At 37.8% G+C, this 15121-nt stretch overlaps 2 protein-coding genes across 5 annotated transcripts in view; both read left to right on the top strand.

The window, feature by feature from the left end:
- LOC113109173 (NACHT, LRR and PYD domains-containing protein 12-like) overlaps nucleotides 1-15121 on the top strand; it is a 1059377-nt gene that overhangs the window by 479803 nt on the left and 564453 nt on the right.
- The window catches only part of LOC113109178 (NACHT, LRR and PYD domains-containing protein 12-like), a 365574-nt gene that overhangs the window by 5345 nt on the left and 345108 nt on the right, over nucleotides 1-15121 (top strand). The window contains exons 3-7 of one of the 5 annotated variants that reach the window (XM_026272813.1): nucleotides 1223-1336; nucleotides 7713-7826; nucleotides 8886-10829; nucleotides 12978-13151; nucleotides 14689-14862. The exons of 3 other annotated variants lie outside the window; for them this stretch is intronic. In XM_026272813.1, the coding sequence (XP_026128598.1) occupies nucleotides 1223-1336; nucleotides 7713-7826; nucleotides 8886-10829; nucleotides 12978-13151; nucleotides 14689-14862 (2520 nt within the window). Of the gene's footprint in view, nucleotides 1-1222; nucleotides 1337-5837; nucleotides 6471-7712; nucleotides 7827-8885; nucleotides 10830-12977; nucleotides 13152-14688; nucleotides 14863-15121 lie in introns of those variants that run through there. One more of the 5 variants, XM_026272815.1, reaches the window with a different exon arrangement.

Consider the following 15121-nt stretch of genomic DNA (forward strand, 5'->3'; position numbering starts at 1 on the left):
ATGACGTCACGGGGTTTTTTTAAAGAAAGAACATAGTCTTCGTTTGTATGTAGGCCTAGGCAATTTATATATTTACAAAACTTACTAAAATATAATTAATTTTATTTTATTGATTTTGTATTAGTTTTTTTGAAGAGTAAAACAAACAAAAAAATTGGTCTGTCAAAAAAATTTATAATAATTGGGTCGGTCAGGTTACGGCAACAAGAATACTTTTAGGAATGGCCAAAGAAAGTGACTTGAGAAAATAAACAACAAAAATGTAAAACCGGCAAGTCGGTCGGACTAAAAGCAAAAAAAATAAAAAATAATTGAGTCGGTCCTAAATTGACAGGGTCAGTCGGGTTACGACAAACAAGAATATTTTTAAGGATGGCCTAAGAAAGTGACTTGCTACCACTTACTGGTTGTTTAATTTCATATTTAAAAGCATCATTGCATTTTTCCAACATTTCATATTTATATGTCAAAAAAGTAAAACATTAATCTAATAACATGATTAATGCATTTGGACAGATGGAGTTTGTTGATACTGAATTCTTTGAATAGTAACAACCATATACTAACGTCATTTATTGATCACATTTAAGAATTAAATGTAAATGGAGACATGTACATTTTAGGAAAATATTGTCCTTCATAAAGTTAAAAAGTGTAACAGCAATCAATTTAAGCAAATATCAAAAGTATGCTGATTAAAGTAATACCTGATAGAGCACTGATGAGACTATTGCTTCAGAAGAGCCCTGTTCTGTGTGTGTGTGTGTGTGTGTGTGTGTGTGTGTGTCTGTGTGTGTGTGTGTGTGTGTTTGTCTGTGTCTGTGTGTGTGTGTCTGTGTCTGTCTGTGTGTGTGTGTGTGTGTGTGTGTCTGTGTGTGTGTGTGTGTGCCAGTTCACCATACTTGGGGTCTTACTCAGGGGCCCCTGAACACCTTAATCTGCCTCATACAGTTATCAAAATGTTTATTTTCTACAATATATGATAAATGTTTCATGTACATTGCTAAAAGATATTGTTTATCTTTATCTGATATTTTAATAATATATAGTGTTACACGTAGAGATGCATTTGTGAAAGCACTCAGTTCTATTTATAGTCTTTTGTAATAAAAAAATTGTGTAAATGAAATGATCCTGAAGTGCTTTTTTAAATAATATATGAGATTGTACTTTGTTAAATATGGTAATTTAGAGGATTCACTTTAATCTCTCTCTGTTATAGTTCGGTTGATCAGAAGAGATCAGAAGCAGAGTCCAGCTGTGTGTCTGTGAGGAGTGATCGGTCTATGGGTCATCCAGTAAAGTTTAAGAGTGGAGATACAAAGACTGATCTCAGGTATGTTTTATATAAATATTAGGGTAAACGCACATATTAAGCTCACCAAAATCTACATTGAGACGTTTTTAGTTTAAAAGCGATTGGTTTCAGTTAGTGATGGCAAAATGAGGCTTCCTGAACCACTGAGACCTCGCAGCCCATTGCTTCACCAAAAGGTTCATTACTCGAAGCTTCATTCATTATTGCTCACTAGTGACATCTAGCTACTGTGCAAAGAAATAGCAGACCAATAAAAAATACTGAATCAATTACCTGAGCAGACATTTGTCCATTGCCTGGGTATCAAATAAAATATGTTTCTCTGTCTGTCTGAATTTACTTGTGCAGAGACAACTGTCACACACAGTTCATTCATTATTCATAAATAGTTTGGATAGTGACAGTAGGAACAACAAAAGTGAGACTGTGTTGAGTGTAGTTCTTATGGTGGAGGGAGTGTAATAACGCAAATTACAACAGAAAAGTGTGGGGTGGGAAAGGTTCAGAATTGTTTCTGGTGTGTTTTGTGCATTAAACTGTTACTAGTTTTAGTGCAGTGTTGTGTTTATGGGACTATGGATTTAAAGGAACAAACTGCAACACTGGGTGGGTGAAGGAAGGATCACACATTCTTTTTATTGAGGAACAGAATTGTATCAATATGTTGGGGCTTAGACGATTCCTCCTTTTGGACAGAACCTCTCCAGTATTGGAAAAGATCCTTTCGCATGGATCAGAGGAATGTCATTGTCAGCTGGTATAAATGAGGATACAGATGTTCATGTTGAGTCCAATATACTAGTGGATCCTCAGATCTTGTGAGATTCACTTTGGATAAATATTGATTTGATTTGATTGATAAAGATTGTTAGTAGTCTGTGCATGCTCGTGCAGTGCTCGATAATGCCTGAGCATGGTCGGATACATGTGGCCTGGCCATTCAGATGGAGGTCGCATTTCAAAAGATCGGATACGTATCGGATTCAGGACCACATACCCAAGTGGCCTGGGTCATTTGAAAAGATCGGAATTGGGTCGTTTCAGCCTGCAGTGTGAACGCAGCCATAATTAAACTTCAAAAGGCTCAAGTTATGATTTCATTGAATAAACTCGAGCGCTGCATGTTCAGAGTCCAGTGCTGTGCTGCTGTGTGTTCCGCTGTTACCAGGGAAACTGACTCTTTGCACGTGACATCACACTGTACTCAGACGGACGGCAGAAGAGCTATGCTGTAGGATGGAAGGCAAGCCAAACGAGTACAAGTTCGTGTTCGTTCATGTAATAAAATGATTACTTCTTGTTGTGCGGTGGGCTGTGCTAATAGACAGGGTTAAGCCAATATATCTTTTTATTGAAATACCATTTGATGGGGAGAGAAGGCAGCAATGGGTTGCTGCTATTAGACGAAAGAAATGGCAGCCCTCCAAATAAGATTCATGTATTTCCCAGTTACTTTACTTCATTTATGTAATACCATACTAATACTTACACCGCCATTCACTCTGCAGTGTAGAGCAATTCACAAATAAATGATTCATCTGCTGGTTTTTAGGGAATCAAAGCATACAGCGCAACTAGCCTAGTTCGATTCTTGAACGAATGACTCGTATGAACCGATTCTTTTGTGGTCAATCAGAAACACACGGCACGACCAGCGTACCCCGATTCCTGAACGCTAGACTCGTATGAATCACTTTTTCTTAGTTTATTAATAATGCTCAGCGTGACCAGTAAAGTCATTAAAATATTGATGATAAACAAAATTTTTTGGAATTTTATTATGTTTATTAATGATTACTTAAGTAAAGAATAAATGTTAATACAAAATAAACCCTAGATTGATGTCTTACCTTTGCTATTGAGTTACTTCCATCACCCAGCCAGCTACAAAGTGAAGTGGCATTCAGCCAAGTATGGTGACCCATACTCAGAATTTGTGCTCAGCATTTAACCCATCCAAAGTGCACAAACACACACAGCAGTGCACACACACACACACACGCACGCACACACACACACACACACACACACAGTGGAGTGGAGCAGTGGACATTATTTATGCTGCGGTGCTCGGGGTTTTATTGTCTGCGATAATATTATAATTGTAGTTTTAATTATGTGCGATTTGAAATTATGATTCTTTTGTGACAAGCAAACACAAAACTTCAATACCACGACTTGAGCAAGGCACTGAACCCCCAACTGCTCCCTGGGCGCCGCAGCATAAATGGCTGCCCACTGCTCCGGGTGTGTGTTCACGGTGTGTGTGTGTGTTCACTGCTGTGTAACTTAGAAAATTTAAATGAATCTCTTGTTTTCTTTGAGTGAGTAAACAATGAAAAGTTACTTTATGAGGGGCTGTATAATCTATGATTCATTCTGGCACTCTCACACGTGTAAATTCTCCTTTCACATACATACATGTCTACTCTCTCTCTAACACACACACACACACACTCCTTTCACATATATACATGTCTACTCTCTCTCTCTCACACACACACACACACACACACTCCTTTCACATACATACATGTCTACTCTCTCTCTAAATATGTCGAAATATGCACGAAATGAGCCGCTTATGGCAAATAAAATTTATTTAGCGACGAATCGATTACTAAATTAGTTGACAACTATTTTAATAATCGATTTTAATCGATTAAATCGATTCGTTGTTTCAGCTCTACTCCTTTTACATACATGTCTACTCTCTCTCTCTCACGCGCACACACACACACACACACACACACTCCTTTCACATATATACATGTCTACTCTCTCTCTCTCTCACACACACACACACACACACACACACACACACTCCTTTCACATACATACATGTCTACTCTCTCTCTCTCTCTCTCTCACACACACACTTGTGTACACGTGTGTATATATGTTCATATATATATTTATTTTTTATTTTTTTTGGGAGGGGGGGTAGAAAATTTTAATATTAGAGTGATTTCTGAAGGATCGTGTGACTGGAGTAATGATGCTAAAAATTAAAAATCAGCTTTGATTTTTCCTAATAAACTGTTTAACTGCACTCGCAAGAGAATCTCAAATTAAATCTCAATTAAATATATTCCAAAAAAACTACAAACTACAAACATAAAAATATATAGATTTGTCCTCATATTCTTTCTTGTAACTCTTCCCCTCTCAGTGACACACAGCTGACTGAATGGCTCATTATGCAGCTCATTATGCGGGCCTACTCGCATATGAATTTTACCATGAAAAAGTAACTTAGAAAATTTCAATTAATCTATTGTTTTCTTTGAGTGAGTAAACAAGATGATTTTCACATAATTTTTAAGCAAAAAATTCTAAGCTACAAGCTCCAGGTTTAACAGTGACTTCTGAACTTTAGTTTTTCACTAACCATGTACATACATGCTATTTACACATTATTGTAGCCCAGTTTGTACTGAATACAGTGTTTACTGACTTTAGCCATGTATATGTTTAGAAGCAACTGAAAAAAAACACAAAAGTCAGTCCCAAAGCGCACTACAGAGAAAACAAAACAACAAGCCTGATTTTAATGAGTTGAATGACGAATGAGTTGTATGATGGTATTTGTAGTGGAAACCATTAGATGTTTTTTATTTATTTATTTATTTATTTAATTTTCTCAGCAGGGTTGTCATACTATCAGTCATCTGAATTTTTGGTTGATGTAATCCATTGCATACCTTTCTATCAAAGTTACATTTGAGGTCAAAAGTTTACAACCCCCTTTCAAAATCTGCAAAATGGTAATTATTTTACTAAAATGAGGGATCATGCAAAATGCATGTTATTGTTTATTGTATTTATTGTACTGATCTGAATAAGATTTTTCACATACAATATAGTCCACAAGAGAAAATCAGAATCTGCTTTATCAAGTGTGTGCAGACGCACAGGGAATTTGTTGTGGTTTTTAAGTTGCTCTTGGTACATACACGCATGTATATCAGGGAGGAGAGCAGAACACATTTAAATAGGACAACTTAACAATAAATAATAATAAAGTCAAGTCAAGTCACCTTTATTTATATAGCACTTTAAACAAAATACATTGTGTCAAAGCAACTGAACAACATTCATTAGGAAAACAGTGTATCAATAATGCAGAATGATAGTTAAAGGCAGTTCATCATTGAATTCAGTGATGTCATCTCTGTTCAGTTAAATAGTGTCTGTGCATTTATTTGCAATCAAGTCAACGATATCGCTGTAGATGAAGTGACCCCAACTAAGCAAGCCAGAGGCGACAGCGGCAAGGAACCGAAACTCCATCGGTGACAGAATGGAGAAAAAAACCTTGGGAGAAACCAGGCTCAGTTGGGGGGCCAGTTCTCCTCTGACCAGACGAAACCAGTAGTTCAATTCCAGACTGCAGCAAAGTCAGATTGTGCAGAAGAATCATCTGTTTCCTGTGGTCTTGTCCTGGTGCTCCTCTGAGACAAGGTCTTTACAGGGGATCTGTATCTGGGGCTCTAGTTGTCCTGGTCTCCACTGTCTTTCAGGGATGTAGAGGTCCTTTCTAGGTGCTGATCCACCATCTGGTCTGGATACGTACTGGATCCGGGTGACTGCACTCACTGATGCTCCAGAAGATAAAACCATGCATTAAGAGATGGGGCGTGAAAACTTTTTGAACAGAATTACATTTTTGTCTTATTTTGTCTGAATAATCATATATACCGTATATATTATTATTATTTTTTTCCATTTAGTACAGTCCTTCAGAGGCTACATAACATGGTACATAAGTGGTTTCTTTCCCAGAAGACAAAATAAGTAAATTTACCCTAAACTTCAAATTCAAAGTTTTCACTCCCGGCTCTTAATGCATGGTTTTATCTTCAGGAGCATCAGTGAGTGTTTGAAACTTCTGTAATAGTTGTGTTTGAGTCCCTCGGTTGTCTTCAGTGTGAAAAGATGAATCTCAAAATCACACAGCTGTTACAGAATACCCAGGAGGCTGAGGAGGAACAGAAAGATGGTTTATTTTAAGGCTCAAGCAGAGGAGCGGGTAGTGTTGGGTAGAGTGATGAATGGGTCCGTGATAGCTGGGTGAAGACATCAGAGGAGGGAGGTGAACCACACACACGCACGATGGAGATCTTGATCTTCGGAGGATCGCTGGAGAGAGGTAAGTAGAGGAAGAGTTAGTCCTTAGAGTTAGCATACAGGTAAGACCTTGTCATGAACGAGACCGGACGCTGACCGAGTGCGTGTGTGTGGTATTTATGCTGCAGATGTGATTGTGTGATGATCAGTACTCAGGTGAGGGCGTGCGTTGTGAATGAGTGGAGGTGGAACCTGGCGTGTTTGTAACAACAGTCACTGATGGAAAATGTTTAAATAATGCCGGAAATCAAAGAATTTGTAGGAGCTGAAGGATTTTTCTGAAGAACAGAGCTCAGTTTAACTGTTCAGTACAAACAAGAGACTCATGAACAACTATCACTAAACACAAACACACAGCTGAGGATCATTCAGCTAACAACACAGTATTGAGTGAGTCGAGGGGATTTTTAATGGGGTCATTTTTATAACTTCAGCTATTTTCTCCTGTGGATTATATGTAAACATCTTTTATGTGAGATATCTTATTCATTATCAGCGCATTATTGAGGCACAAAAACTGAAACAAGTGGAGAAAAACCCCCACAAAATAATAAACAAATGTTTTGTGCCTTTGTACGTCAGAATCAAATTGCAAGAAACATGATTTTCATTTTTACAGAATACCGTCATCGAAGACACACTTTAAAGTGAAACAGACGTTTATGATTTCAAGCATTAAAGAGATGGACTGCACTGAATAAAGCATGAATCTGATGTAAACAATAGAGCTACATAATATTTAAATATTAAGTACATGGAGGAAATAGTGTATTATCCCTACAGTTATGGCATATAGTGATATTTAAACCTGAAACATGTACATAGACTAGACAGTAGTAGCAGTAGTTATAGTGTTTTATCATGAAGAACAGTTAATAACACACTTACCCAGAAGTGCAGCTCAGAATCAGTTTATAGTTGTTTGCTGCTTTATAATAGTCTTGTAGAGCTTTTCTTTCGTTTAGACACTGGGTTTTTCCTCAAGATAAATGTAGTTTGAACTATTTGTTTGGATGCTTGACCCCTGTATGACTGAGAGTGCGGGTCAGAAAACCTCACAGCATTGCTAAGAGTTTGTTTATTAGTGGAAGACAAACTGTCTTCTGCTGGAAACCATTCACACATGTGGAGAAGGCGTCCGGATCAGATGATCATGATGTAAATGTGTTTTGGCGTCACATCTGACTGATGCTGCAGATTCTCACTTTCTGTCTTCATCACTGTTTACAGCAAAAGAGTGTGATATTTCTGTGTGTTTTCTCAGGATCTGCAGTCAGAGATCTTCATCTCCTGATCACAGCTGTGTGTCTCTGAAGAGTGACGAATCCATGGGTAATCCTCCTAAACTCAGTGATGAAGCAGTGACCTCTGACCCCAGGTGAGGATAATCGTGTGGTGAGGATTGAACTGCTTTATGAGAGTCAGAAACACACTCAATACACACACACACACACGACACAATGAGCACACGAGATCCTACATTAACAAACTTCAGGAGCGAAATGAAAATGTGATAAATATGTATGAAATGTCATGAAAATATAAGCAGACTCATATTTTGAAATGTCTGCTTGTCTATCGCTGGCTGCTCCTTCAGAAAGATGAGGGAGATAAAATATGCATCTTACAGCCATCTCACATGTTACAATATCCACAGCATAAAGTACAGACTGTTATAATTCATCAGCTGTCAATCACAAGCGATCATCTGGAATAAATGTGCTCTAGTCACTGATTGTGAACTGCTGTGAAACACAAGTCTGTAGAAGAGCAACAGTGCCACGGTTTTACTCTGAATGTGCAGAGCTCAGATTTACTTCATCACAGCAGACTTCTGAAGTTTAATGATCACTTTAGACTGTATGGTGATTCTCCACATTTAAGAGAGTAAAGAATAATAATGAAGATGTTTGTCCTGCAGTGTAAGGTGTTGAAGACTCTGTGAGGAGCTGCAGGAGCTTGTTTTATTGGCTCTTGTGCTCCTGAACACACTTCACTGTTCACACACATCTAGTGTTTGCTGCAGATCAGAGTAAAATGCTCACACTGTCGAGTCCTGATGGAGAGATGAGTTATGATTTTATTCCTGATTTCACCTCAAATCTGTGATGGAAAATGAATTTGATCTCAATGTCCAGATAAAAGAAGCTTACTGTGTAACAGAGTCTCTGCTGTCAGCTTGAGGAGGAACTTCTGGTTTCTTCCTCATTTCTTAAAGCTCTCAGTGAGTTTGTTCTTTCCTCGTCACCTTTAGCTGCTCGCTGGAGGATTGTGAGACTCTCTTTGAAACAATGTGCATTACACAAAGAGTTAAACAGATCAACAAACTGAAATTATACTGAAAATACAAGACTGAAATCTCTATCAGTTTAGAAGTTTAATTTACACATCCTTTATTTTGAGACATGTTTAATCAGTTGTTCTTGTGATATTTCAGCAGAGCAGATGGAGAGCGAAGCATCTCTGGAGGAGTCTCCTCTGTCTTCTGTCTGAACAACACGAGCGTTACAGCGTCTCTGAATAAACATGATCAAGCAGTGAATGATGAACTACAGAGAGTCAAAGAGCAGCACAAAACCAGCATGAAGAACAAGTATGAGAGATTATGTGAGGGACTGAAACTCCAGGAGAATGAAAGCCTCCTGAACAGCATCTACACACAGCTCTACATCATAGAGGGAGAGAGAGAAGGAGTGAATGAAGAACATGAGGTTTTACAGATGGAGAAAACAGCCAGAACACAACACTCACAAGACGCTCCAATCTACTGCAATGACATCTTTAAAGCCTCCGCTGAAGCAGGATCTGAGGAGAAAGAGCAGATCAAGACTGTTCTTACTAAAGGCATCGCTGGAATCGGAAAAACCGTCTCTGTGCAGAAGTTCATTCTGGACTGGGCCGAGGGAAAAGCCAATCAGGATGTAGATTTCATGTTTGTGCTTCCATTTCGAGAGCTGAACTTGATCCGAGATCATCAGTACAGTCTTCACAGACTTCTGCTGGACTTTCATCCTGAACTTCAAGATCTGGACTCACAGATTTATGAGGAGTGTAAAGTTGTGTTCATCTTTGATGGTCTGGATGAAAGCAGAATCACACTGATGTTTTCAGACGCTCAGAAAGTTTGTGATGTGACTGAGACTTCATCAGTGGCTGTGTTGATGTCAAAGCTCATGAAAGGAGAGCTGCTTCCCTCTGCTCTCATCTGGATCACCTCCAGACCAGCAGCAGCCAATCAGATCCCCTCCGAATACATCCACCGTCTGACAGAGATTCAGGGATTCACTGAGCCTCAGAAGGAGGAATATTTCAGGAAGAGAATCAGTGATGAGCATCAAGCCAGCAGAATCATCTCACACATCAGAAGAGCAAGAAGCCTCCACATCATGTGCCACATCCCCGTCTTCTGCTGGATCTCATCCACTGTGCTTCAGAAGCTCCTGGAAGAAGATCTGAGAGCAGAAATCCCTCAAACTCTGACTGAAATGTACATCCACTTCCTGCTGATTCAGATCAACATGAGGAAGCAGAAGTATGAAGAGAGAGATCCAGAGAAACTCCTGCCGTCCAACAGAGAAGTGATTGTGAAACTTGCTGAAGTGGCTTTCAAACAGCTGATGAAGGGCAATGTGATGTTCTATGAGGAGGACCTGATTGAGAGCAGCATAGACGTCACTGACGCCTCGGTGTATTCTGGGATTTGCACTGAGATCTTTAAGCAGGAATCTGTGATTCATCAGAGGAAAGTCTACAGCTTCATTCATCTGAGCGTTCAGGAGTTTCTCGCTGCTTTCTATCTGCTTTACTGCTGTTTAACAAAGAACAAGAAAACACTGACTGAATTCAGATCTTACAGATATTACTTTGACTCTGATGAAGACTCTGAAAGTGACTCTGATGAAGTCTCTCTGTATGATCTACTAACATCAGCAGTAGATAAAGCTCTCAAGAGTGATAATGGACATCTGGATCTGTTCCTGCGGTTCCTGCTGGGCGTCTCACTGGAGTCTAATCAGAGACTCTTACAGGATCTACTGACACACACAGAGAACAGACCACAGACCATCAGCAGAACCACACGGTACATTAAAGAGAAGATCAGAGATCCAGATGATAGTCATCCTCTCTCAGCTGATCAGTCCATCAATCTGTTCCTCTGTCTGCTGGAAGTGAAAGATCAGACTCTGTTCAGAGAGATTCAGGAGTTTGTGAAATCAGACAAACACTCAGAGAAACTCTCTGCTGCTCACTGCTCAACAATCTCCTACATGATTCAGATGTCAGAGGAGCCTCTGGATGAACTGGACCCCATGAAATACAACACATCAGATGAGGGGAGAAGAAGACTGATACCAGCTGTGATCAACTGCAGAAAAGCTGTGTGAGTGTTTCATCATCAACTAAACTATCATATTTAATAATGAATCTGACTCCTTTAAAATAAATGTTCCTGAATGAGAGATTTTCTCCTGAATAACAGAATCTTAAAGGAGTCAGGACAGGTGTTTTTAATCCAGTAGATATTAGAGTAAAGCGTGTGTTAGCGGCGCGGGTAAAAACAACCCCGTCACATGAGAAACTGGTTCATTAAATCAGCAGCAGCTGCAGCAAAGAGACGCTCCACACATTGATCAGTAAAGCTGACCTTCAGACATTTCACTTGTGCTTGAAGTGTCTTACTCTTTACTGGACAACACTAGACACTATTTTACATTATTATACATTTAAAGAGATCTGCATTATGTCATAATATAAATCAAACCATAGAAAAGGTGTATTCCTGTGAATGTTAATATTATGAGTGATATAGGTCTAGTTTTCTAACACATATTTACTCTGTCAGCATTGTGACCACATTAATGTCACAAATAAAATATTAAAACTTACATTTTAGCAGGTCACACACGTTCATGAATTATTCACACAAAACAAGCTGAGAGTTTGTCATTTAATGAGATCGGTGTTAAATATCCAGTTACATGTCAGCCTTTAGTGAAAACGACTTTCTGCTGTTCTGCTTCAAATAATATTAATAATTCAAAGGGAAAACGATTATTTTTCTTGCCATTAGCAGAATCTTTACTTCTTTCTTCAGAAAACAGGTCTTTCTATCTGAAGTGATTTTTCTTCTTCAGTAAATGTATCTTGATTTCAGAATGTCGAGGTGTTTTTGCTCAAACAGTGACTGATGTTGAAAAGATGAATATTAGTGTCAGAAACGCTGGGTTTATGATAAATGCGCTCTGTTTTGATTGGCTGATGTCATGTGATCTCTTTCCTCGTCTCCTCATTGCTCTCCGCTGCTGTTCTGCTTCAGAAGTGATCAGGACGAAGCAGAAAACACTCCTTTAGCAGCTTGATTCATCAAATACTCTTCTGCAGTGACAAGCAGCTTCTGAGAGATGAAATTGTGTTTATAGTACAGTGATATTATATAAACATAAAGATTAGTGATGGAGGAATATTGATTATTTTAATAACTGATATTAGGGCTAGTTGCATGGAGACAGAATTGTTGCATAATTACAAATTAAAAGATTATGATCCACAAACGAATGTTGAGATTAACAAAAAAAATATATTAAAAATGATATAAAAATATTGGCAAATAAATATAATGATATTTGAAAATAAAAACAATATTCACAAATATTTTTTTTTATTCTACAAATAACTTTTCCTGTCATTCATTAGTGAAAGTCTTTCTGTGTATTTGTGACTCCACCCACCGTCTGCTCAAGCCAATCAGATAACAGACACACTTCACTGACCAATCGTAGCACGTTCTCGCTGTAGCCAATCACGTTCTTCTTTACAATCAGCGCAGGAGCAGATTCATTTATTCAGTCTCCTGTAAGAACTGCATTCTATGAACACTTTGTTCAGTCGAGCTGAAGAGCTGTTTGTGTGATTAAAAACCCTGTTTCCAAAAGACTGTTGGAGTTTAAAGACTGTGTTATACTTTCTCTGTGAGCAATCCGGACACGTACACGGACAGCACGGACACAAACTACTTGTATTTATAATACTGAATGTGAATGTGAAGAATATGTTACTACTGTTCTGTAAAGCACTGCAGTACATTGAGGTGTAAGTACTCTCTGACACAATTTACACTGAATATGAATAATATCTCACAGTGTAGGAGATCTCAGGATTTTATATCTTGAGTGATGGAGAAACACACACACACACACACACACACACTCTCCACTACTCCATACATACATACATTAATACAGATTGAAAAATAACACTAAAGCTCAGCTGTGTAATGAATAGTGTCATTAAATAGATTTGCATTAATGTCTACATAAAACATTAAAAATCCTGAGAGTGTAAAGGAGTTTTTTTTCTTTTTGAATGAGGTTTTTAATGATTTATGATCACGTTTTTTTTGTTCTTTGACATTTTAAATCTCAGTCCAGTGATTCATCACACATTGATTTGTTCTTTCTCTTTACTAATGGATTCACAGCTAAACTGATCTGATCTGAGAGAGTGAAGAGTGTGTCATTGTTCTCTACAGGTTGAGAGATTGTGACGTCACAGATGAAGGTTGTTCTGCTCTGACTTCAGCTCTGAGATCAAACCCCTCACACCTGAGAGAACTGAATCTGTCTGGGAATAAAATAAGAGATTTGGGAGTGAAGTGTCTCTGTGCTGGACTGGAGGATCCTCACTGTAAACTGGAGATACTGGGGTAAGATTATATATGACACACTGTAAAATATTTGTGAAGTGAAAAACAAATCACCCAGAAAGTCAGACAAAATTAAACAAAATTAGGTATAGTTTGTGAATGTAATACTTCCTACTGATTGGATGAGACTAGGGGTCGTGATATACCGGTATTGATGATAACTGTGATATTCAAAGCAACAATTATCGATATCGTGTTAATGTAGTGTGTGACGATATATCGTAATATTTAAAATGAACAGTTCTTTTATTATAACAGCACATGTAAATACATTAAACATTTCTTCATTAAACTCTATAAAATGTTAAGTTGGTCTCAGTGCTATGCACTTAATGCCTCATCTACGTTCATTCTTCAATAAGGTTCATTAGTTAACATTTGTTAATTACATTAGTTGACAAATATAAATAACATAAATAATAATGAACAATATTTCCACAGCATTTATTAATCTTAGTTCATGTTAATTTCAGCATTTACTTATGTATTATTAAAATCACAAGTTGTGTTTGTAAACATTAATGCACTGTGAACTAACATGAACAATGAATAACTGTTTTTATTAACATTAACAAAGATTAATAAATTGTGTAATAAATGTATTGTTCATTGTTCATTCATGTTCGTTAAAGCATTAATGTTAACAAATGAAAATTTATTGTAAAGTGTTACCATTAAAGGTCCCATGACATGGATTATTTCCTTTTCTTTAAATGCTTTTTAATGTTTCCTTAGGTGTACTTATATTGTTAGTATGATTTTTACATTAAAAATGTAGAAATAAAAATCATTCATCAAATACTCTTCTGCATGTTAGTCACGCTTGCATCAGCTGACAGTCAGCTGTTCCTGACGTGTACCAATCCAGTCTCGACACCGATCACCTGCGGTCTATTTAAATTCCCATTATTCAGTGTCTCTCCATCGCATCGCTGCTTGCAATTAACTCCCTCCTCCAACCCCAACTCCTCCAACTGAACCTGTAATCTGATCTAACTTCTTCTTTCTTTACAGTGTCTTCATTGGAAGCAGTCTCTATGACCTTTTGTTTACAACTCATGTAGTTGTGAATTGTAATTATATTTGCTTATAATGGTTCTGTTCTGTACCCCAGGGGGGTTTGTCTTGCTGCTCTCCCCGCTCTGTCCAAGCATGGCTGCATGGACAGAACATAACCATACCGCCAACACTAACTGTATGCAATTATAATTGTCATTAAATATACATGAGGGAAGTGGTCCTGATTGAACTGCATTCTATGAACACTTTGTTCAGTCGAAACAAAGTTGTTTGTCATTAAATAGATTTGCATTAATGTCTACATAAAACATTAAAAATCCTGAGAGTGTAAAGGAGTTTTTTTTTCTTTTTGAATGAGGCTTTAAATAATTTCTGCTATTTTGATTTCTTTTTTGACATTTTAAGTCTCAGTCCAGTGATGCATCACACATTGATTTGTTCTTTCTCTTTACTAATGGATTCACAGCTAAACTGATCTGATCTGAGAGAGTGAAGAGTGTGTCATTGTTCTCTACAGGTTGAGTTATTGTGACGTCACAGATGAAGGTTGTTCTGCTCTGACTTCAGCTCTGAGATCAAACCCCTCACACCTGAGAGAACTGGATCTGTCTCTGAATAAAATAAGAGATTCGGGAGTGAAGCGTCTCTGTGCTGGACTGGAGGATCCTCGCTGTAAACTGGAGATACTGTGGTAAGATTATATATGACACACTGTAAAATATTTGTGAAGTGAAAAACAAATCACCCAGAAAGCCAGACAAAATTCTCAGCTTCTGATATCCTTGAGTGATGGAGAAACACACACACACACACACACACACACACACACACACACACACCACTACTCTGTACATATAAATACAGATCAATATAAAGCTCAGCTGTGTAGTGAATAGTGTGATTTAACATAAGAGACTATTTGCAGGGATGAGTTTATAAAGACTGTAGTG

Source organism: Carassius auratus, chromosome 9 (assembly GCF_003368295.1).
Source record: "Carassius auratus strain Wakin chromosome 9, ASM336829v1, whole genome shotgun sequence".
NCBI lineage: Eukaryota > Metazoa > Chordata > Actinopteri > Cypriniformes > Cyprinidae > Carassius > Carassius auratus.